General features: G+C 38.4%; 1 protein-coding gene across 1 annotated transcript in view; it reads right to left on the reverse strand.

The window, feature by feature from the left end:
* ATG10 (autophagy related 10) overlaps window positions 1–21,632 on the reverse strand; it is a 79,744-nt gene extending 58,112 nt beyond the window's left edge. Inside the window, exons 1-3 of the mRNA XM_086479872.1 lie at window positions 21,604–21,632; window positions 19,545–19,670; window positions 14,423–14,542 (exon numbers count right to left, since the gene is read on the reverse strand). Of these exons, the coding sequence (XP_086335998.1) occupies window positions 14,423–14,542; window positions 19,545–19,670 (246 nt within the window). The 5' untranslated portion in view covers window positions 21,604–21,632. The remainder of the gene's footprint in view (window positions 1–14,422; window positions 14,543–19,544; window positions 19,671–21,603) is intronic.
* Between the last annotated feature and the right edge of the window lie 3,462 nt (window positions 21,633–25,094).

A 25,094-nucleotide genomic window follows, 5' to 3' on the forward strand; every position in this document is an offset into this window, starting at 1 on the left:
ACTGTATGATCTCTTAAGACCATTTCTGAAGGAAATCAGTCAAAAAACACTTACTCACAATCACTGGCTTTCCCATACTACTGCCTATAGGAGCTATGCTTTCATGCTAAATGTCCTTGACATTGAAACACTTAAAAGAAGACCTTAGTATAAACCACACTTCATACAGAGTTTCAAATTTATTTATTTTGAAATCTCGTAACATAGTAGCCAATTGTTTGAAACAGAAATGTGCATGTTATCAGCCTATTATAATAACAAACTGTAAAAACTGACCAGTATGCGAACATTTTAAAACTGTGTAGGGAGAACACACAGTGCAATTTTAAAGAAACTTTTATAGCCACATTTACTGCACAGATTGCAATGCTATGTATCTGTACATCGTTGATACCTTCCCAATTTTTTTCTGCAGTACTGCCATCCTACCAATTACAGCTTGCTTATTCAAACTTCTCTCATTAGCTATAAGACAAAATGGACTTTGCTTAACTGAGCCTTTTTCTTCCCACGATACACTGATTTTTTTCCTCACACAAGTAACACATGAATAGTAGATGAACATCACTGCTCCATCTTCACAAGGGTTCTCCAGCTCAGTAACTGGTGGTTAGCATTTCAGTCACTGCACCTGTGCAACGTAGATATACAACAGACAGTGACAAATTCCATAAACAACTATCATCCTTCAAGAAAACAATTAACATCCTTCAAGAAAAAGGTGAAAAAGATGAAGTTACATAGTAAAGCACCTAAGTTTCCATATACAAAAGTGAACATTTCCAGTGTAGTCTCAATTCACCCCCTTGCTGCTCACAGTTTCTGAAAGCAAGACAAGATTTACTCAAACGTGTATTAGTATATGACATTTAACTAAAATGGGCAGAATGCTAGGAATTCCTACATTTTCAGGAAAACTCTCAATAAGTTCATTTTACCTGCTCACTACTGCGGGACTGAAGAGATTAATTTATATTCTGGGAGAACAGAATATAAGATCGGTGATGGCTAACGCAGCAACTCTGTCTTGCTATGAACACATCATCAAAGACTCCTGCCATAGGAACATGGTTATTTCAGATATTCAGGGAGGATCAAGAGTTGGACATTTTAACTCGTTTGTACACAGAAATTACACATCAACTCCTTCATCTCCTGGTCTGGCAATAAGTGTCCTGTCTCAGTCTTCACTCACTTTTCTCCTAACAAGAACTCTGAAGCTTTTCCTATAAAAGATGTCAATACTAACCTTTCCAGCAGGCAGAGGCCCATGTTTGCTCCAAAAATTCCTCATGAGGACCTAAGATGGTCTTTGTTCTGCAGTAAAATGACAAAACTGGCAAACCAGATATTGCCCCAACTGGCAACCAATACAGGGAAATTAGGAGGCACATTCCAAAATGAAGTTGTCTCCTTTTGCTACTGGGACTGAAAAGTACTGGCTCCTGCTCTTACCCATCCTCTAGTTCACAAAATGATTTTTCCCTCTCAGAGTGACACCTCGCAGCCAGTAGCTATCTCTCAGTCCTGAAAATTAACCAACCCAGATGTAACAAAGAAAACAACTACAGAGATTCTAAGAAAAGAAGGAAATTTAAGGCTGGGATGTTAGCTAACACAAGCCAGGAAATTTAAAAAGGAAATTGAAATTTCAACCTAAGACAGACACTTTGGCACAGATATTGCATGATTTTCCTTTGAGTATTGTCAGTCAAGATCCTCACTCCTGGGACTACACCTTCACAGTACATTCCAAATATATGCAACATGAGGAGATGCTTTGAAATTTGATGATATTTGCATTTGGACTGACATCTTCTTGTAATACGTTTGACACTGAGCACTTTTGTAACAAAGAACTGAGCTGATTTCAACCCAAGCTTTTTCCAAAGAATAACAGGCAACTACACATGAATCAATAAGTGAACAGTTTGCTACAGCAATGAATGCCTCTGAAAACAACAAGTTTGCAGGCACCAGATGGAAGAAGAACATTATTGCAATTCCTGCATCCCATTGTGTAACAGCCAACAGAGCCGATAACGCTTTCTGGTGATTTCTAAGCTTTTTAATGTGCTTTCCTTTGAAGGTGTTTTTTGTGCCCTGTCAGTCTGCAAGCTAGGTTCAGCTGTCTGGGAAATAAATTTTATTGGCAAGCTATTAAATAAGGAAAAAAACAAAATACACACAGAAATAAATACTAATTCTCATATTACAAAAATGACTAGATGGACACAAAGCTTACGTTATGAAGTATGACGTATTACCTATGGTACAAGTCTTTCACCTTTTACAAGCCACAGCTTTCTTCTATACTAGAGCTGTCTGCCTTTCTGCATTTTAGTTTATCACTTATCCCAAAGAAACATCTATCTCATGATCCCAAGGAGCTTTTACACTTTATTGCTTTTTTTTTTCTTTTTCAGAAAGCAAACTAAAATCTTATTTAGCATATGACATTGTCTTCCTCCAGAATTCAGACCAAAATGGTAAAAGACGTTTGAGTCAATTCAAATTAGTTATTTTCATTCCTACAACCATAGATCACCACGAGAAAGCTACCCATTAACCAAAATACTCCAAGTTACAGACATCCATTTCTGCTAAGCAGTATATTTTCCTGTCCCCAAACATGTAGCAACATTTAAACAATGTTCCCTTTGCTTAGAACGTGCTTTTGGTATCTTGTATACAGTAGAAGTAAGAGTGTCTCATTTAAATTGTCAATAAGCATGTCTAAGCAGCGTCTGAACTAGTCCCTGGCAAACCAGGACAGAAAGATTACACAACATTAACAAGCTGAACTCAAGTGAAAAATACGTGCTATGTAGTAAAGATATACTGTCTTGCTCATCCAGGAAAACACCTGTATCTCATAGAAATTCACAAAACCAAACTCATTTCTGCTGTAAACTAGAATAATAATTTTTAAATTGGGGCATTCATAATTACATTAGTACCAAATTTTAACACTCTGCTTTAGTAGTATCATGTTGAATACCAGTCCAGTATGAAAAAAATGTCTTACTTCCATAGCCACATTTTTAAAGATGTGACTCCTAAAAGGTAAGAAAACATCGTCTCCTCACTGTGTCTTTGTATGAGGAAAGATGTTATAATTATTTTTGACCCCAAAATATTTTGTAACTCTAGAATGTATCTTCCTGCAGCAGAAGTCCCTAAATCTCAATCAACTTCAATGCTATGTAGTTATATCTAGGAAGGACTAGACCTTAAATTCACACACCAATTACACAGTATAACTCTATAATGTCCTGGAGGAACACCTCATTCTGACCTTGAGCAGAAAGCTAAATTGCTATCTTTACAATATTAACATAAAACCAGCAGTGGCTGCTTTTCAATTAATATGGCTAACAAATAAGATTGGCAATACAGAAAGATTCAGCATGCAGACAAAAAGTATGAGACTGCATCGTTTTCCGTAGTAGGAAATAGTAACTGTTCTTTGTAGCAAAGGGGAGAAAAGGATTGGTTTGTGTATCCTGAGAGTGACTGATGCAAACAGTTCAGACACTATGATGGTGACATGGTGTTGGGGAGGAAACAAAACTCACGGTTAGACCTCACAGCTAAAAGGAGAGTTACAACAAATTTTCTACAAAGAAGCAACACGTGGAAGTTTGGCCATTTTGCCCGGTTCTCAGGAAGCCACTACTCACTCTAAGGCCCTAAATCTGCAATATTCACTCCAAGCCAACATGACCTGTGTGTTGCAGGCGATAATCCAAACACACTGAAAGATGAATCATATAATGCCGCTACAAAATACAGGCACTTGGCCAAAATAAGAGTATTGCTCCAATACAGATGAGCATTGTCCCTAGAAAATCAGAGCATAATACTGTACCAGTACTATTTAATTTAAAAGAAACAAAGGAAGGCGTATATGCAACACTGGCAACATGAAGTATTTTGACATTCACCACAAAAAGTAAAATGCTAACAACTGACTAGATTGTAATTTTGTTTCCTTTCTGGTAAAACAGTATTGACAAATACTATAGCGTCATGTTTCTTTTTTGTGAGCTGATGTCATAAATATCTGGAAAATACAGTCTGGACAAAAAGAGAATGCTCTGTCTGGCGTTAGGGCAGTGCATCATCAGACTGCCCCTGGAGCAGCCAAATGCTGAAATTAAGATTAAGGTGCTGTAATCTCCCTCAGGACTCCCTCGCCAGTTTGGGAGGGAGCACACTAATCCACACCTGGCACAGCATGTATTGCCCAACGTGCTGCTGCAGCCACCCAGAGCACTGAGAGCAAGGCTCATTCTTCACTCCATCCATCCGTATTTGCCACCATCACTAACTTACTAGATATGCATGGGCATAAAACAGAAGCACACTTTAAAACCCAGGCTTCCAAAATGCTACTCATGATTCAGGCAGCTCTCTATCTCCATACCCTACAATGCCCAAAATATAATTCTGTATCAATTAATTTCAAAAGTATTTCTATTGCTCCAAAATCCCTTTCCTTTACTTTCTTAAGGCCAGATTATTCCAAACACACATGAAGAACTGGTTTTAGGAAGGCAAGAATTTTAACACTAATCTTCTATTATATTTAACACAACTGTCAGTTTCAACATACACACTTGGACCGTAATCCTTCTACATTTTGCATACCTCTGTGATCAACCAATTCTGAACAACTACCACCAATACGTACCATGTTCTACTGAATCCTAAAGCGTATGGTCTTAATATGAAAATACACGCAACTTAGAGATAAAGCAACCCCCAAGAGTAAAATTCAGAGTAACATATGTGGGTCTTTTAGGCATTCTAGTGAGCTTTTAACCACATGCCTGTGCCCATTTATGAGCTGTACTGAGTAAAAACACTGTACTGTACAGCCTCTTTCAACTCCTGCACAATCTATTTTCAGAGGTTCACCTGGGAGGTGTTTGGTATCTACTCGCTCCTACATGACGAAGAATCATTGTATCCTGCTCACACACTGCCCCAAACTCTTCACTTCCACTACCCCAAGTACAGCACTGCCTAGGAAATGCCACAATGGTACTATGTTACAACACACATTGGTTTTAATATATCAAACAATCTAACATGATGCCATGGTGTGGTCGTATGTGCCATCACAAGCACTGTTGATAGGCCCATCACTTCGGTATCTCTTCCACTCCTGGTAGCTCAAATTGAACTTTTTTTTGAGGGGAAAAAAGGGGGGGCAATATGCTGTAACAAACAACTGTATTGCGATTTTTTTTTTTTTTTTAAATAGTAACATGACAAGCAAGAAATGCGTATTTTTATAACAGTTTTTCTTATTAAGACTACTACAGCCGTATTTTTAGATTGGAAACAGAAAAGCAGATTTTTTCTCACAAGCCCTTCCACTGATAAAATCAGAGAAGTTGGAATCTCTGGATGTTTTGCCTAGGTAGCAGGGCACATCAAGCATGTGGCTATCAAAACATCTGATGCAAAAGTCATCAAGCCTTGTAAAAAAAGACACTACCCTAGCAAATTGAGAAGAGAAACACACAACCCAGGTGTGTACCTATCTGAATGTGTGACCTACATACCTCTGATACTTTGCTGTATATGCAATTACACACAGGTTTAAGGTAAATTAGCCAGAATAACTCACAGAGCAAAGAAAACTGCTGTTGACATCCATACTCTGGCACCATTTTTAAAAATTACTTTTTACAACCTCGTAATGACAACTTCATTTATTTAAAAGGCACACATGAAAAAGACATACTGTACATTTATGGGATTAAATCACACTTAAAAATTACTTCATTAAATTTTAACTTGAAGAATTAAAAAAAATTCAAAAACTTCAGTCTGCATTTTTTTTGTTTAGATGCACCAAAATCACCTACAGAAATTTTTCCAAACAACTTTCTAGATGTGCTGAAAAAATGCACTAAATGGAAACAAAATAACAACATTTCTTTTTAATATCTGTAACACAGGTGCATTGGGCCAAATGAGGAAGCTCAGAAATAATTTTGTCAGTGGTATTAATACTGTCTCAAAGTTCAGACTACGTGAAAACCATCTTCACTTACCACAGTCCCAACAAGTGCTCCAGAGAAAATGGAAGTTTATTTATTGCAGAAGCAATACATTCTGCAGGGATTACGACATGCTTTCAACTATGGTTAGCTCTGGCTAAACTGTCACATTCGGTTACCAAATCTGCATTAGTGCATTGTTTTCTCTGTTTGATTTTCTCTGTATTTGCTGAATACAGAGCAGCAACTCTGAATACTAAGATAGCAGACAAAAAAGTTAAAATCACTCTTCACTAACATCTAAACTAAAAAAGAAATCACTTTTGGAGGTCATACAATGTGCTTCTTCAGTTCTCACAAAAGCTTCATGATTAGTTTATATATTTGCTTTGATAGAATTTCTAAGGTTTGTGAAAACTTATTAAGCATATCCTACTGGGTAAAACAGAACAGCAATCAAAGAATGTGTAAGATAGAGAATTAAGATCAGAGTCCCACCACCCACAATGATAGTCAAGCCAACAGCATGTCATCAAAGCTGTTGAAAACTAAATGTAACTACTGTTAACAAGATTTGCCAGGATACGAGAGTGACATACAGAAAATAATCTACAAAGGTCTGTGCGTGGGAGACAAAAAACTTCCCATGTCTCCAGAACTTTACAGGGGCAGAAGCATTTAGCCTTTTCCATGAAGACTGTGACAGCCCATCAATGAAGGAGTCCAGAAGCAGGACATATCTGGGATTCAAAAGACTTCTGTCACCACAGCACTCTTCCTTTATTGAGGTTTCTCCAGCTCAAGGAAGGGGTGTAATGTCTACACCAAAGTTTGTTCCAGTCTTGATATTTCTAAACAATGTCATTCTTTTGCCAAGCCTCTTCATGTAGAACACAGTTAATAAAATTCATACCAGAATACTTTCTTGTGGTTTAATAAAGGCTAATTCCATTTTCAGATTAATAAATTTTTAAGCAAAATCATAAGCATCTTCACTGCATTTTGCAACACACTTTAGAACTCCTTAGAATAAGTGGTTTCTTGATTTATTTTTTACAGATTTCCATGAAAAATTTGGGTTTCCTTTCTGTGACCTGGCATTTGAAAAGGTTGCTGGTACATATGCTAGACAATGAAGCATTAAGGAATTTGGAAGATGGGGCCAAACACTGGCCTGGATGACTCAGAATTATGGGGCACAAACATGTATTGTGGCTCCATTAAAGCTGACTAGCAACGTGTTGGGCAGCAGCACCAAAGAAGAGCTCGCTGCCGGCAGACTTAATGGCGTTGGAATAGGAAGCCAAGTGTGATGAAAAGGGTCTGAGTAGATCCAAGACAAACTGAAATTAGGATACTTCGTTCCTACCAAAGCTTGCCACATCAGTTTTTCAAGGGAACACATTTTGGGGTGAATACAGTGCAGCATGATTTACTTGCCTTCTTGGAGCAACAGGGAAACTATCTGAAAGACTAGGGGTAAACTCACCTGCTTCAGAGCAACTGCACTGTTCTTACACCAAGATCATTCATTACAAACTGGTGTTTTAGGTGAGTATCTAATACTTGCTTTTCTCCCTCTTTACTAAGGTCATTATTTTCTGCAGCGAGTGCTGGATTCCATTAAACGTATTTACATTTTTCTCCTTAAGTACTGTTTGCTGAGTTTTCATTTCACATGTTTTAACCATCCAACAACTACTGTGGTTATGCAAATGTTTACACTGAGTTCATCTTATTTACTTTTGGACAGAAAAAGGAGTTGTTCTTAATTCTAAAAATACTGGATTTGTTTAGAGAAAAAATGATTAATAATTACTAAGAATCGTAATTTTCTAGTTGTTATAAACTGAACAGCACAGCTGAACAGCAAATCACATGGTATTTTGAATTTAAGAAAGATGTCAGGCTCATTCCAACACCCTCCATCAGGCAGATCTTCACTAACACTAATATACATCTGCCAGCAAAGGTGGAGTCCACGTAAAAGTAAATATATAACTTTATCAACATGTTTGTGAAGCTCAGTGCTTCATTTCCAAGGGTAGTAACAGACCTTCCACATTCCCAACCTGCCCACTCCTTCATAAAGTAGCAATGGCTCTAGCTTCAGAAATGGTTCCACGCTGACTCACTTCTTCTGCAATACCCAGAAGAGCCGAGACAAACCACACACAGAGAATTATTACTCCAAGTTATTGCTTCCCTTGAGCTATTTGAGTAACAAACAAAAAGAATGCACAAAGTGAATCCAGATTTTCCTATTTTACTGTTTTAGAATATAAGCTCTTCGAGGCAGGAGGACTATCTTCATTTTGAATTTTGTATGGTATTTTTCACCTTATGAACAATTCATGTAATATTATATGTAATTGTTCTGTCCTTGCTAAAACGTGTCTACACAGCACTTTACAAAAGCTGGAGCTGGATGATGGTAAATACTGAAGTCTAGAATGAAAGGCACTGTTTCAGTGCCTGGGCTACCTGGGCTTATAATAAAGTAAGTGAAATATGACTCTGTAGCATGTGAATAGTTCCAATTATAGGGAGGAAAAACCATTCTGTTCACTGTTATCTACTTAGACTGGAAAAAAGAAGGATGACTGAAAAGGAAAGAAAAACCCACAAATACAGAAAGGTAAGATTTTTCAGCAGAAGCAGAAGCTACTACCTCACAGTCAAGACACCAGTGCCACAGTGCCTGTCAGAACCAAGCCCAAGTAAAGTTCATAAAACTTACTACCTCCAACAGCTGATCATCATCACATCTAGTCTCAGTGAGAAGCATGTGAGGAACAACTTACATGAATCTCTTTTATAAACCTAAGTAATACAAGATTATCAATATAGAAATATTTGAAACATGTTTCCACATATAAAACAAGTTATACAAAAGAAGACACAATTCCACGTTCACTGGTACAGACCCTGACAGATCTCCTGGCAGGACAGATTTGATTTGGATCAAGAAAGAATATACACTGAAGATTGTTGTTGAACTAGCCAGAACACAGTATGGTGGTTACACAAGATTTATGCTGTCTGCAGGAAAGTATAGATGACACTCATCTGGCATAAAGTCAGGACAGCACAGAAAGACAACAACTGATTCAATAAAAAATTAACCAGAACAAAATTGCAACTTAAAAATTTTCAAATGGCACCATGTGTTTGTATCAGTTCCTTGCTTTTGCATTTCATGCTATTTTTATTGTAGTGGAAGGTACTCTAAAAAACTTAGGAACACTTCAGCTCATATCCTAGGGACTGAACCCGATCCCACTGCTTTAGAAGGGTGTCGTCCACAAACTAGGGCAAAAGTTTGTTTATGGTTACACAATGTCATTAGCAGTTTCTGTTTACCAATCTGGATGTTAAAATAAACATCTTGATTAAATCCACTGAAATCAGAGAAAGGCATTCCAAAGGAACATTCTTAACCCTCTTCTAGAAAGATGGCAAATGGAAAGATAGGGTCTGCATAAAACAAGATCCCCAGACACCTGGTTAGATGACAACTCAGTTACTGCCACAGGAGAAACTTTCTTAAACCACTCTAAGTAGACATCAGCATTTAAGCACACCTGTCCCCAGACAACTTGCCTTTATAATGTCAGTGCATCTACAAGGACATAAATCCTTTTTTACATTTACCTTCATCTAAACTTGTGTTAAAGCAATTTTAATATAAAGAGTAAAATCCAACTCATGATGGTCATACTGTACCCACTTAAAACTGTGAGCCTTCTCACAGCTCCCAACATCCCATACAGTCCTCATATGAGTTCACAAGGTAATTCCTAGGACAGTTCAGGAATTAGGAAGAGAGTGTCTGGAAACTAGCAGATACCAGAGGTTCACTGACATGAGAAAGGATAAGAAGTAGATAGTCTGAATGCTGCAGGCTAGCCAATGAGCTGAAGAAACCATCAATTAACTATTATGTGCACGGCAGAACCCTTCAAGTTCCAGAAAATGGAAAACCCACTCCATACTAGGTAACATGCCAAGTTGCTGCAGTACAGCACAGTGGTTCCCAAACCTGTTCTTTGTTTCTGCTGTATTGCTGCTGGTCCTATAGAGCAGGCTGCCTACTGAAAATCAACTGATCCTTAGAATCTCACAATACCTGCAATACAGGAACCTCTGTAAGAAGTTCCCACAGGAGCTAGAAAACAGCAACTCACACCACCACCACCACCCCAAAAAAGGGTGGTGCTTTCACATAGTAGCATGTGCAAATCCATTACATGCATGGACTGTGACTGCCCGTTCTGAACCCCAGTATCACAAAGGCCTCAGCATTCCCCTGCACAAGCATGCTAGTCTCAATGCAAGGATTTCAATCAGAGCTTAAGCCAGCGTCAGTTGGTCCAACTGTTCACCCTTAAATCCTTTTCTTTTTTTTTTTTATTTGATACTTTACAAAATACAGTCCTCAACTAAGTTTAAGCTTTACCATCAAAGCGAAACCTCTACCTCAGTGAAGTCACCAGCAAAAATTACTACTGCTCAGATTCATTTCGTTGTATGAGATTCACACGACAAAATGCAGACATCTACATCCAGGTTAACCACCTAGCTTCCCTTGATCATGAGTGAAGAAAACCAGACACTTTTAGAGTCATCTTCTCCTAGAGAAGACACCTAAAAATAGGTTGACTGATTGATTCACAAAAATGCTTTTTTACCTCCTCAGGCTGAAACAAAGATTTAAGTGACAAGCTCTGTATTGCAGATATCTAAAATAAGCAGAAAGAAACCCACACAGAATTTTATTCTTGGTTTTTAGATGAAAACACAACTTGTATAAACGGAACCAAGCATACCACATAATGCAGACTGCTCGGTAGAAAAGACCAGAATACATAATTATTCATCACTTCTTCACTAGGAAGGCTCCAAATATTTAGAAACCAGACAATAAGGTGAAAAGTTGTAAATGTTAACTGCCCATATGACCAATGAGCTGAAATAAACTTTTCAAATAATCTGATCAGGTTCCCTGGAGATCCCAAAAGATTAGCACATTTTTGATACTGTGATAACTGAGAATTGATTTTCTATTTTAACAAAGTTACTTCAGCTATTCTGGGTATTTTCTGTACTGTATCATTATACTTTAGTATCTCTTCACGGATTAAAAATTAACAGAACAGTAATGTTTGCTTCTCCACAGTTTCAGCTTCCTAATTATACTCTTTGCTACAACAGGATATATTCACCAATTTATTCAACATCATCTCTTCCCTGATATGTCTTTGGTTCAATCACTTAAATAGGAGTTACATCCTCACTGTGGACAACTTTCCCATATTTCCACACAGCTTCAAAAATCTGTCTTCTAATTTTCACCTTGCCTGCCAAAACTAACACCCTATGTGTAATCTCTGGACTGGATTCCTGGGACAAGAATAGGAGAGGAAAATCTTGTGACCTCTTATGCCCTGCCACAGAACACAGTATATTTTTTCCCTCGTCTTTTTGTCAACACTGGTTGTTCCTAACAATGGATACTGATTACTCAGACCTTCATTTCCTTATTTCTTCTTTCTTACTCTTCCTAGCTAATTATCTTACACAAAACTATGCATCACACCACCTGCCATGCCTTGAAGGAGAAGATCAGACTACTGACAGATGGAAATATCTCAATAAGACACAATATAGACATATAATACAGAAAAATCTAGATCATAACAGTAATTCCAAAACCGAAAATCGTGAAATATGCAACCACCAGACAATGTCCACGTTTTTTTGAAAATAAATTTAAATTCTTATCTAGAGCTCCTTTAGACTTCAAATATATAAAAAAATAAAATCAAATTTCCTAAGGAAAAAAATGCCAAATATTGAATGCATATAACCTTTCCGAGTTCTACCAAGACCACAACTTTTCCTGAACTCTATTCATCAGAATGTATTTCAGTAACTTACTGAAAGAGATTGCAGTAACCCCGTAACACTATGTGATTTATGGGTGCAACACGTATTTTTACAAAACCAAAACCTATTTAAATAACAGACTGTTGGAAAGGTGCAACAGGACTGTTGCATTCAACAGCTGTGAAAAAGAACATGCATCTTACACATGCACTGCAGTACTTGAGCAAATTTATCCCCTCTATAGTCACCGTTTCCACCTTTCTTCTTAGTGTTAAATATATATAGTTTTACTTTATGTATCCATAGCAAATTTAATTTTCCAACTTATTGGTGTGCTTCTCCCATTTTCTAGATTAAATAACTTTAACAACCTGGTTACCCTTCAGTTCAATGAAGAACATAAATTTGACATAATCTCTATTAGGCAGTGAATATTTTGCAGAGGAAACTCGATTTTTTTCTCATGCATACCCTCATGTCTCATAATTTACATAACTTTCTAAGACCTTTCCCTTGCTTCACTCTTCATCTTTACTACTACCACGCACCATGAACAAAGGCTCCTTCTCAAAATGGACCAGCTAATGTTCAAGCTCCCTTCCAACCTAGACATTTCTATGATTCTAAACATAGAAATCTTTCACAATATTTCAACAGATAATTATTAATATTAGTATCTTGATAAACCATACAGTTTGGCCTGGAATCATATTTCAGTACATTAAAGACTGTGTATTACTATATTTCAGTATATTAAAGACTCTGTTTCAGTATGTTACAGGCTCCAAAGCCTTTTTTGTGTTGTGACACTTTTTCTATAGCTGATACTTCTTTCCAGAAGGACTCAATAGCTTTTTACAAGATGTTCTTTAAAAATACACTCTGTAATGAAGACTCAATTCATTGTTAAAAAAAAAAAAAAAAAAAAAAAGAAGTCACAATTGCCAAAAGCAATTTTGAATATAAACAGTAACCTGTTCTTACAAGTCAGGACTGAAGTGTACAAACACTGCCATAGTGACAATTAAGTAACAACCTCTGAAGCACTTGTATTAGCCTTCATCTTAAGAAATACCACAATTTAAATGAAAGGAAAAATTAAGATGCTTCAGCTACCCTTCAGATCACTTAACACACTATGCTTATAATCGGTACTGAACAAAAAAAATACAATGTAATTATTCTAAAGATTATATGGATTCTAATTGGTATCAAAGCCGGTGTATCAGCAATGGTGTTGTAAAACATTCTCTTTTTTTTTTTTCCTTTTTTTTTTTTGTGGCTTGAACAAGTTGTCTTACTGGTAACAAAACCATGTTTTGTTTCCAGCTTACTTGTGTCATGTGAGCCCTAGTAGTTCCTCATGGCACTCTAAGGGACCAAGGTGCTGCTTTAGTACAATCCTGTACTTGCACTGAGTAGGCAAACAGAACAAGGCCAGACTTCTACTTGCCAGTAAGTCATTTTCATCTAGACAGCCATCTACTTTCACAAAATTTTTAAGAACCAAATACAGCTGAAACCTGTGAGTGAACTCAAAATTATCAGTAGAAACGACTCCATCACTAACAGAAAGCATGACTGTTTTATGTGCCATTTCCTTCAGAAACCAGGCCAAAAGAATACTCATTTCAGACCCTGTACCAGAGTCTTGGGGGGGGGGGGGGGGGATAAAAAAAAAACAAACAGTGTGCTGATGAAAAAAGAAAAGGAATTCCTGCAGAAAAAGGTAACTGGAAAATATACCATGTCCATCTATTCAACAGTTTATAACATATAGAACAAATCGTTTTCAGTCATTTATAATCCAAGATTTATTTTCATATTGATGGTAACAACATAATGAGGGAGTGAATTTCTACTGGTTTTATCTTGATTAGTCAATAACCTGGAGGTCTAACACAGAATCAAACAAGCAAATAATTATTCAGATCCATTCACCCTGAGTTTAACGAACGGTTTTCATTTTCTGGAAGAAAGAAGTTCACTCTTCTTCAAGAACACCAAATCTATTTTATTTCCCACCACCAGCTTCAAAAAATTGCTTAGTATTTTAACTCAGTTCCACAGCAGAAAAGTACACACTGACTACAAAAGTCTTATACACAACTTATTTATTCAGTAATTTCAAATTAATATTAACCTCAAAGCTTTCTTTATATTTTTAATTAACATTTACCGCTAAGATAACTAAAACTTAATGCTTAATCTTTTTCAAGCAAAAAAAAAGAAGAGTTTCCTCAATATTAGTGAATCAATGTGCAAAGAAATATTATCCTTCCATGAGGAAAATATATACATAAAAGATCCTGGAGCCTTTCCATTTCCTCCCAATTTTCATCACCAATATAGCTGTACACCTGAATGAGAACAAGCGTAGGAAGAATAATTAAAAGACACTGGCAACTTAAAATCTGAAATCTTTCTGGAGAGACTTAATTTAATACTATAGTATTTTTAAAAAATCCTGTTCATGACTTATTTTACAAACACAAAAGTCTAAAATCTGTACTTACTTCAACATGTGCAAATAATATTTGTTCAATGTTATCATTGTTTTTCTCCTTGAGATCTGGTGGGATGTTTCTATTTCTTACTTGGAAGTGTGTTTTACTAAGATAACCATCATGGAGGTCCTGTGTTCAGAAAACAAGAAAGAAAAAAATTTTCTGTAACCAAAATGCTAAATGCCATCACTGTTCTAGAAAATAAACAGAGCATGTTATTTAGCAATAAGTTCCAAGTCTTTTTATAAGCACTGATGACTGCATTACTTCTCAGCAACTTCTCACCGGTAGTTTACACTAGTTCTTGGTGTTAAAGGCAGTCAAAGATGTGAACATTAAAAATAAAATTTAATATAGCTATTAATTGAATAAGACAAGTGAGGATCAAGGTGAGTGCCAAAGAACTGGAAGACAGTGAGCTAAGGTCATGAAGAGCTAAGCAGCTACTAACGATTTTGACCTGTCTATTTCAAGCAATACATTTGCACCAGTATAAACTTCCTAGTTCTTGGTAGATTGGTTTATTTTGCTCTGCTCCCCTCTTAAAGTCCGGAAAAAAAAAAAAAAAACCACCAACCAAAAAAAACACTTCAGAACTTATGTGTGCAGAGTCTTCACAATTTGTTCCCTTCTCCTGATCACATCTGAGGGTCAAATGTAAGAAAAAACAGACAAAGCTGTACCTTCTCCCAGTTCCATTTTATCATTCTGCTTCCCAGCCCACACGGCCTACTGTTGTAAAAGGCCCTTGTGCAATTTTAGAGTGGCAGGAGAAGGTTTTAGGAGCTTTTCCCCCTTGCTGACCTGCCTATTTCACACATATATAAACATTAAATTTTTTTAATTAGAAGTAAGAGGAGCGAAAAAGTTTAATAACAGATCACTGGAAAATCACACACTCTGAAAGGGAGAAAGAGTATACAGAATACAAAGAATAGTAGTTGCATGTTAAGAACTTACTTCTTAAAGGAAACAAATAAATTGGGGTTTTATTAGCTGTTTCATTATGATTTATTTTAGACAAACACAGAAAGCATACACACAACATCTGATGAAAAAGGATTCTATTCAAAACAGCCTCTCTACAAAATTCATTAATGCAGCATTAAATTGCTTGACAAGGCTGCAAATTTAACTATAATTCAACTCTGGCTAATCTGTCACTGCTGACAGCTTATAACATGTATTCTGACCTTTAAATCAACATGGTTTTTATTCTGACACACTAGTTCTTTCTTTTCAAGGACACTGTAGAATATATGTACCTCCAAAATCTGCTATGGGCTACTTGTTTACTTTCTTCTTATCAAGTTTCACACATAAAAAATGATAACGCTCTCTACATGTACTTTTGTCCACAAATTTTTAAGCATGAAATCACCCTATGAGCAATTACCTTGCTCATAACTTCTGCTGCATGCCTTATTTTCTCACTAAATCTCATCAAGAGCATGAATCCACCAAACTTCTATGGATGTCCTGGCTGCATCCTGTGCAATGAAGAAATAAGCATGCAGAGGACAACAGTGACAGAAAAATTAAGCCTAACTTGGTGATACAAAAGACATTTCTTTCACTCTCAAGTCTCTCCCTGTGGAGCTCCGTGCGAGTGTCAGCAGGAGTAAAGCTACCTGCACTGGTATTTATCCCACTAAGAGCGGTAAAGAAAGTACTACAGCCACCCACAGAGGTAAAATGCCCCAAGGCACCATACGCTTTGCCAGAGAAGGGCTGGATATAGCGTTCACCTCCCAGAACCAGTTCTTCCTGTCAGCAGAAAAGAGTCAAGCTCCATATCCTCTACATTCTGTAGCATTTGATTGCCACGAGAAAATATCTATGGATAGCTGGAAATGTGGAGTTAGCAGTCTCTGTTTTGATAGCTGTATGTCAGAGGCTAGAGGAGAGGTGGCAGGAAAGTGAAGCTTCCCTCCTGTTGCATTCTCTGTAGTGTTATGTATTTTGTACACTTCTGCCCCTATAAATAAATCAATACTTTAGCACAGACTTTGATTCCGTTACTGTAGGAAGGGAGCCCATTTCTACTCCAGCTGTCTTGTGAGTATCATAAGCAAAACTTAACTGATACAGCCTTTGATATTACCCAGATTAACCTAAATATGAAACAAACACAAAGCAGAAAGCAAACAGGGGCAGCCTTCACCGTCAAGATTTAACTATTGATCCCTAATAACAGGACTCAAGTTTAGCTCCATCAGGTCCTACAGTAGAGGTGCTCTTGCCTTTTTTTTTTTTTAACATCTTTCTTCAGGGCCGGGGGGGGGGGGGGAACAAACCACCAAAACCCACAAAAAAACACACAACCAAAAAAAACCCAACCCACCAGATTACAAAAATAACATACTTTAGGACATTTCACTTACAGCTATAAATACAGGGTTCTGCTTGGGCCATGTAAGCTTATGCCACAAGATCCAGCTCCACAAAAACAATGAGTATTTCATCATCTAAATTTAATCTCTACAGAAAACATAGGAACATATGAACACAAGAACACAGTTCTATAAGCCAGGTTTACTTGTGCGGTCTTATTGCTATCAATGCGTCCATTCACGTGAGTATGGAATGAGGAATGGGATCCAAGTGCATTACATCAGCAAAATTAAGAGTGCCCCAAACTACCCACAATACATGTATAGGTAAAAAAAAAGTAAAAAGACAATGAGACATCTTGTTAACAAAAAGCTTCATGCCCAGACTAAGTACTATAAATGGGTGGTCTCAATGGCCAGATTTTTATCACACACCAAAAATCACAGTCACCAACCTGGCCCATTAAAAAAAAACCCAACCTCTAACAGTGTTTTTATATGTGAGAACAAAAACCTATCTCATTCTGCTATTTCCAGCAAATCTTCTTATTTCACAGAAAGTTCGAACTTCGACCCATGTATTAAATTCCCAACACAGAGCATCTTTCTTTATAAATATAAATATGAATAAATCCTCACAAATATAGCCTTGGACTGAAATCTAAAGTTTCAAATGGTTGATTGTAAGAAAGGGTGCATTGTAACACTTGGCTAATATTTGCACTTTTAAAAACTTCTAAACAGAACGTATCCAAGGCCGAGATCCTGCTTCTTACTGAAATTCTGTTTCATCTGTGATGAAAGGGTTACAAATGCTAATGTACAATTACTTAGGTAGAAATGATAGCATACATCTACTCCTGGCCTTCTTGCACTTCAAAATGGTACGAGCATGATTCTTCTCCACAAAATTCATGAAAGCATGGGAAACCACTAAAGTCATTAAAGCTAAAAAAAAAAAAAAAAGCTACAGCAGTACATTCAGTACATTTTCTACGCAGAAGGAAGAAATGCACATATAATAATGAGTATCCCAAATTATCTATCATTGAAAACCGGTCAGAGAAGCAAGAAAACATATGAAAACCTGCACCGCCCACCCATTAAAAAAAGTGTGGCAGAAAAGAATCCTAGAACACTGTGGATTTATTATTAGATAGAAAATAATAGAAGCACTTCAAGGAGAAAAAGCAAGTATTCAAAATGTTTCTGTTGTTATCATAGAATAAATACAAATTACATAGCCATAAGCCATAACTACTACAAAGTTTTCATTTCAGCAGTGGCTAAGGAGAACATTCGCACGAAGTGGCTATCGTTAGGTATTTTTAAACCAGTACGTAAGAACTGCTGGTTATCTTTAAGTCTTCACGCACTGTGAGGTTTCAGAGAACTCTGGAGAAAGCCAGCACACATCAATGTATCTTTATATACTGGGTAATTTGTGTAACTAAACACATATTGGCTTGATATCATCTGAAGCAAAATAACAGAAGATGTCATACATAGAATTAATTTAGTAAATAAAGAAATACACACAGTAACTGTAGTTATTTTTTAAGAAAAAAACATTTTGTCAGGGTAACTTCATTTATTAACCAAATACATCTTTTTAAAAGTCATAACAACATATGCTCAGACTTCCGTAAGATACCTGTTGATTCCACAAGCAGAAATTAAAAAATGAAAATAATACCACACTAATAATCTGACACACACTAAAGGATGAAAAAAATAATTCACAATCTCAAACATAACTCAAAAAATGGGGAACCATCATTAAAGAAGTGATTCTAATAGGGTCCCGTGGGACTAGTCTTGGCCCCATGCTATTTAAAATTTTGATTAATGACCTAGAAACAATATGTAATTATTATTGGTGAGGTTTGAAGCAGCAAATGAGGATCGATCATTGATATAGACAGATTCTTCTGATTGCCGTATGCAACTAATATGTACTTTAATACAAAACATTAACTCACACAACCAGAACAAAGACTATGTGCTATTTCAGCTTAAAGGATTAAAGTGATCCTTGGCTATATAACCACAAGCACTTGCCTGGAGCAGACAGGTTTGAATTTCACAGTGATATAACATTCATTGTCAAGTTCTGACCACAGTTGAAAAAGGATTTTTATATACTGGAAAGGATTCAGAGATCCACAAGACTGATTAAAATATTGGAAAACATGTCAAATAGTCAGGGAGCTCAACACGTTTTGCTTTTAGACTGACAAGGTTAAGGGATGAATTGATCTGAATCTAAAGCACCAAAACAGGGAGAATTCTGATAAAACAAGGGTTCTCAGCTTAGTAGACAAGGTACCACTACCAACAGCTGGAAGACGAAGCTAAGCAGTTAAGATTAAAAGTAAAAAATTTTCTTTTAAAATTCAATTTTAAGCACAGCCAACCATTCAAAAGGCTTGTTGAGAGCTGTGACTGTTTCCCCATCACTGGGAATTCTGAAAATGAAGACTGCATAATGTCTTAAAAGACATTTTCTGATCAAAACAGAAATCATCTCAGGTAATCCTACACCTTTGTTACGCAAGTTGCATGAGGTTATCCCAGCAGTGGTTTCTGGATTCATGAACCCTATTCAATACACGTACTGGCCTAAACCCTCGTGTAAACCACCTACGCGCTACTTTGTTCTTGGACACACTGTGTAAAACGCCATTTATTTCATATGTTGTAAACACCCCTTAAAGGATGTTCCAGCTTGTGGTGGTTGTCAACAGCTCAAAAAGGCCAGCAAGGGTATCTAAAAATTAACACTATGACTATTTTACCTTGCTAGTTCTCCACTCCCAACCATCTCCTATCTGCTGTGAATGTCTAATAAATTCTTCACAGTATTGCTTGAATCTTTTTTCTTCCAAAAAGAAGTCTTCTTCATTTGCCATGCTACAGGACATCTGCAGAGCAAACTAGATGTTAGTACTGAGAGACAAAACGAACACTAAAAACTTTTACTGATTTACAGCGACTGAAGAGTAAAATAACAAAGCACTGGGGGAAAAAAAGCTTTTCTTTAAGTAAAACAAAGACACATTTCTTCAAGTACATTAGAGAATCACAGATATACAGAACAGCCAAGATCAGAGGGGACTTCTGGAGACTGCCTAGTCCAATCCCCTTGCTCACAGTCAACTACAGCAGACTGCTCAGGACCATTTCCAGTTGGGTTTTGATTATCTCCAAGGATGGAGATGCCAAAACCTCTCCAGGGAACGTGTTCCATTGTTAAACTACCACAGCGGCAAACAAATTTTCTTCTGTTTAAATGAAAAAAGTTACCAATCTGTGTTCATTGCTTCTTGTGCTTCCACCACACATAGTACTGAAAAAAAGTCTAGCTCCATCTTATTTACTCCTCCCAACAGGTAATTATACACATTTATAAGATGCCACTGACCTTCCTCTTCTCCAGGCTGAAGAGTTCGAGCTGTCTCAGCCTTGCCTTGTATGTCAGACACCCTTAGTCATCTTTGCGGCCCTTCACTGGACTTGCTCCAGTATGGCACTGTCTTTCTTGTACTGGGGAGCCCAGAGCTGGATGCAGTACTGCAGTTCTGGCATATGTTTCCTTAGCAGTAAGGTCCAACTGGCGATCAGAAACCTCTATCCACTTGTGGCCTACTTCCATGGGCCTACTACCTTTTCCCAGGGGAACTGAATCGCTCCACAAAAGCTTAACAACTCTACTGTTTGTGGACCCAGAGGCTACACGATGGCCATCAGAATCCAGCTGAAGTAACTGTTGCTGCTCATGCCAGCAGTACAGCTCTCAATGGCCCAACTATGCAGTTTCAGGGAGTAATGGTATACTTCAGATGAGCACTCTCCCAACCTCTCAAATGCTTCCCTCCCAGGGTCTTACAGATAACACAAAAACTTTCTCAGAGAATCTGGCCAGTTTTACTTTTTTCCCCTTTCAAAAGGATGTATCATAAATACGGCTGTTTCAATGTGCTTATAGACAGAAGGCACCACTGCAGCACCACATACAAACAGTAACTATTACAACTAGACCACACCTTTTCTTAACACGTACAAAGGACACAGCACCTCATACAACGTTCATTATTTTTCAGATCTGGCCCTAAATCACATCATCCTGTCTGCCCACAAGATATTTATCTAGCAGTTGAAAATACATTATTTTCAACAGCAGTTAACACAAGCCCCATTACTCTGTGCTACCCGGATGTCAAGAAAGAGGAAATGTGGAAAACAGAAGCTAACTCTTTCTCCAGTTCTCAAATTTCCCAGTCTAGGTGATGGACTGCAGAACTGCAGTAACGGCATGTAATGACTGCACAGTTCTCACATTCGTTTTAAGCAGAGCTACGCGCTTTAGGAAATTAGCAGCTGTAAAGAGACACCAGGCTGCTGGCACCTGTGCAGCAGGCTCTCCTTTTCTTTCTTAAAACTACCCCGAAAAGAGCGACGAGCAGATCCGAACCCGTCCCTCCCACCCGGCCACGGGCCTCGCAAGCAGCAGGAGGGCCAGCCCAGATCCCGGCCAGCCCAACTCCTTCTCCGCCCGCCCCGCCGAGACGGCTCCCATGGCGCAGCCCTCATTCCCTCGCCCTCCTCGCCGGGGGAGCTGCCAGCCGGGACAGCCGGGTGACGTCCTCCGGGTCAGGTGGGCGCTGTGTGCTGGGGGCAAGGCAGCGGCGGGGCCCGGGGCGAGGGGCGGACGCCTCGCCCCGCCCCGTCCCGCCTGAAGGGAGGCGAGGCCGCGCACGGAGGAAACGGGGAAGCACCCTTGAGAACGGCCCCAGAGCGGGGCGCAGGACGGGGAGACCGGGAGGGAGCAGCCCCACCGCACCGCCCTCCACATACCGTGCCGCCCTCGCCCTCCTCCTCCTCCTCCTCCCGCTCCCGCCAGCTCCGGGTCACGCGCCCGCCCCTCGCACCGCGCCTGCGCGCCCCGCAGCGGCCCGCGGCCGGAGAAAGCGGTTGCGCATGCGCGGCGGGAGACTGTACGCGGCCGCGGAGGGCGGGCGGGAGGCTGGGCCTGATGGGGCCGTGCGGGGGTCGCCGGTCCCGGCCGCCCTGTGACCCTCCGCTTTCGCTGTGTGAGGCGGAGGTGTGTGAGGCGATCAGACGTGAGCGTTTCCAGCAAGCCTCAGGAACGGCCCTCCTCTCGCCCAGCTCGTTAGCCACCTCCTCCCGCCCCTCCCCCGATAAATTTAGTTCAGGCTGGCCTTCTTCCATGAGCTCAACAATGACAGTTTTATCTGAACGCTTCTAATTAGTTTCACAGGCTTAACCGCCCTTCTCTCCCAGCAATACAAACACATAACGTTATTACTTTTCCTGAACGAAGGTGAGGAGGAGGGAACGTGAAACTAAAATGGCCAGGTGACCTGAGCACACTGCCTTGTAACATAACACAGGGGTAAAATGATGAGTAATCTAGAATGACTATACAGTTGACTGGATGAAAATATGATACCATTCTATGATTCCATGATACTTCAAATATGTACTATAATTCCTATTTGAAGATAATTTTCACTACTCTTTGTGAACGGTGAAATGTTCTGTAGTTTTCAACATTAGGTATATAGAAGCAAAATTTTGTTTCATGAAGGTGTTCTGGGGTGATTAGTTGTGTGATGTGCTTTGAACAGATTATGGTACCTCCATAGATTACTATTTTGACTGCATATATTATTTTTGAAAGCAGATGCATAGCTTGGGTGTTGCCATTACGACTACAGGTTGTGATGCTATAGTCATTACTTAATCATCTGAATTAATTATTTATATTGTTCTTCACTGTTTCTTTTAAATATAGAGGTTTTGAAATTTGGTAGGTAAACACCATGTTGTTTTCGTACCGAGTTTTTAAGGATGATTTGTACATTGTGGAATATATTCTGTAAGCTGGTTTTGCAAACAGAAAATGCCTGTGGTATTGAAAAAATGTCACGTAATGTGCATTGCCTTGGAAGCTACATCTCCTGAGTACTAATTTTAGCTTTGTTACTGTCTCTATGGATTTTCTTAGGGAAGAATTATTTGGTTTAAGATAATATAGCTCATTTAAAGAGTGGCTGATAGGCCCCTGATTTTGCATTGAAGTTAGCAAAGGAGTCGCCATGACTGGCAGTTTCCAGAAAACTGAGCGATATATTCAGATCTATTTACTTCATTTAAAATTCTGAGTACACACCCCCTGTAAAAATCAAGGACATCCAGTAACTATGACGTCAACACTAGTGGTCATTTTTGAAGAGTACAGGCTTCAGCCATCCTGTTGGTATGTCACAAACAGGCAATATTATCTATGGACCATAAACTGAACGTATACAATGTAAAGTAATTACATACTGTTAAAAACAATAAAAGGTTGACCTGAATAACCCCTTTCAGAACTTGCTGCCTTCCTCATGAGAAGCATAACTAACTCTTCCTGTTACAGAAGCTAAGGACTAAAATGCTTAACTTTGAAAAACTGTTAGTGTCCGAACATGATTGCAAACAAATACTATATATTTCTATGCAGACAGGATAGTGTATCTACTAGAGGTGGCTCTGCTGTTGACAAATTTCAGCTAGTATTTTCAGTTTTCTATGTCTGTTTCCCTTTTTGTCTGTCTGCAGAGCAGATCAGATTCATGGTATACTCTTACAGCATCTGGTATCAGCTTGGTCATCTCCAGCATTGTTGCCAGGGCATTTCACTCAGTTGCAGTGAGTGCCTCTTTATCAAGGGAAATGCATTTGCTGTACTTCTAAAATTACTTGACAAGAAGTCCCAACGTGGGAGTTTCCCTCCTTTCTCTTCCTTCTCTTGCTGTACTCTGAAGAAACACCTCGGGTTTCCATCTCGTCTCTGCCATACCAAAGCATTAATAGTCCTGTTCCTTGTGTCACTCTTTGGATATTTATACGCTTAAAACGAAGGTATATAATAGGCCATCAGACCAGTTTGGTTTATTCTAAATATATTAATGTATACATATTACTATATATTATCACATATTGATAATTTCTGAGAGTAAAATACAGTTGCTGAAGAAACTTCATCGGTTGGAACTTCTAGAACTAAACTGAACAAAGATCATGGAGAATCCTTCATCAGCCGGGCAGTGAACTGAATGATCTCTAAAAGGTCTTTTTCATCTCTTCATCCTGCTGTTTGTTCCCAAGAAACAGCTTCATTCAAAACCCATTGGTCAGTTGAGCAATTCAGGCAACACTCTACTCTCCAAAGAAAAAAAAAGTAACATTATAGCTCTCAGACTGATTGAATAAACACAACATACATTGGATTTCACAAATCCTCCTCAGTATGGTTCAGATCCTGAGCAATTCACAATAATTCTAATGCCATTTCTTCCACTTTGGTTTTTGACTACTTTTAATTTCCGATGCTGAGCAATGTTGCTAAACAAAAAGAACTCATAATCTATTATTGCCAGTGCCTGGAAGTACCTGGGTTGCAAAGTTTTGTAATAAAGGAGTATTGCCAGGTCACCCAAGTAAGAAATAGTGGTATAGCCAAAGCAAAAGGCTTGTGAAAATGTCTTGTGAGGCCATCGGACAGCATGTTCAAACCCAACATACCACTTGCACTATAACAGTTTCTTCATTCACTGTACGAATATGGACACAGGAGCAAAGCTACCCTATCTACAATTTAAGAAGGACTGCATATACAGGCAACATCTGCAAAATGCTGGACTTTGTTCCAGTTGAAATTAACACTAGCAAACATTCACCATGGCCAACTGCTTAATTTAAATTTCTTCATTGTCTGGCATTAAATTAATAGTGCTTATGGAGATTCTGCACCAATAATACATAATAAGTAAGGTACTCTGCGTTCTTCTGCTTCGTTTGTTTAGGAGACTTAATATTTAAAATTTCCCCTGATAGAAGTTGGTAGGTGGAGACTTAGTATTTCAAAATTGTTAAAAACCTTCTTTTCCAATAATCACTGTAATATTACAGTGCTGTTACAAAGTAGAGAGTATTATTTTCCTTTTGCTGGCAGAAAAAGAGGAATTAAGTAACTTGTTGAAGGCTGTGGCGACTGTTAGGCTGGCGAATGGAGCTGCATTTTGTAGATGCACGGTCTGTGCCTTCAACATACTTACTCTTGGGCCCTGTGATTGTTCTGAGGGAAAGTTCAAAAGGAAACAAGCTGAGAGATATACAAACAGCATGCATTTTTCATGAGTATTTTTCTTCCACTCCAGCAGCTACCAACCAGCACTGAAGAAAGTAGTAGCATAATGCAGCAATTGTTGCCACCTTCTGTTTCTGCCAATTTTTCCTACTCCTTTCTACTTTTTCTTTATTTTATCTAGAAGTTTAGT

Source organism: Leptosomus discolor, chromosome Z, assembly GCF_034619465.1.
Source record: "Leptosomus discolor isolate bLepDis1 chromosome Z, bLepDis1.hap2, whole genome shotgun sequence".
In the NCBI taxonomy this organism is placed as follows: domain Eukaryota; kingdom Metazoa; phylum Chordata; class Aves; order Leptosomiformes; family Leptosomidae; genus Leptosomus; species Leptosomus discolor.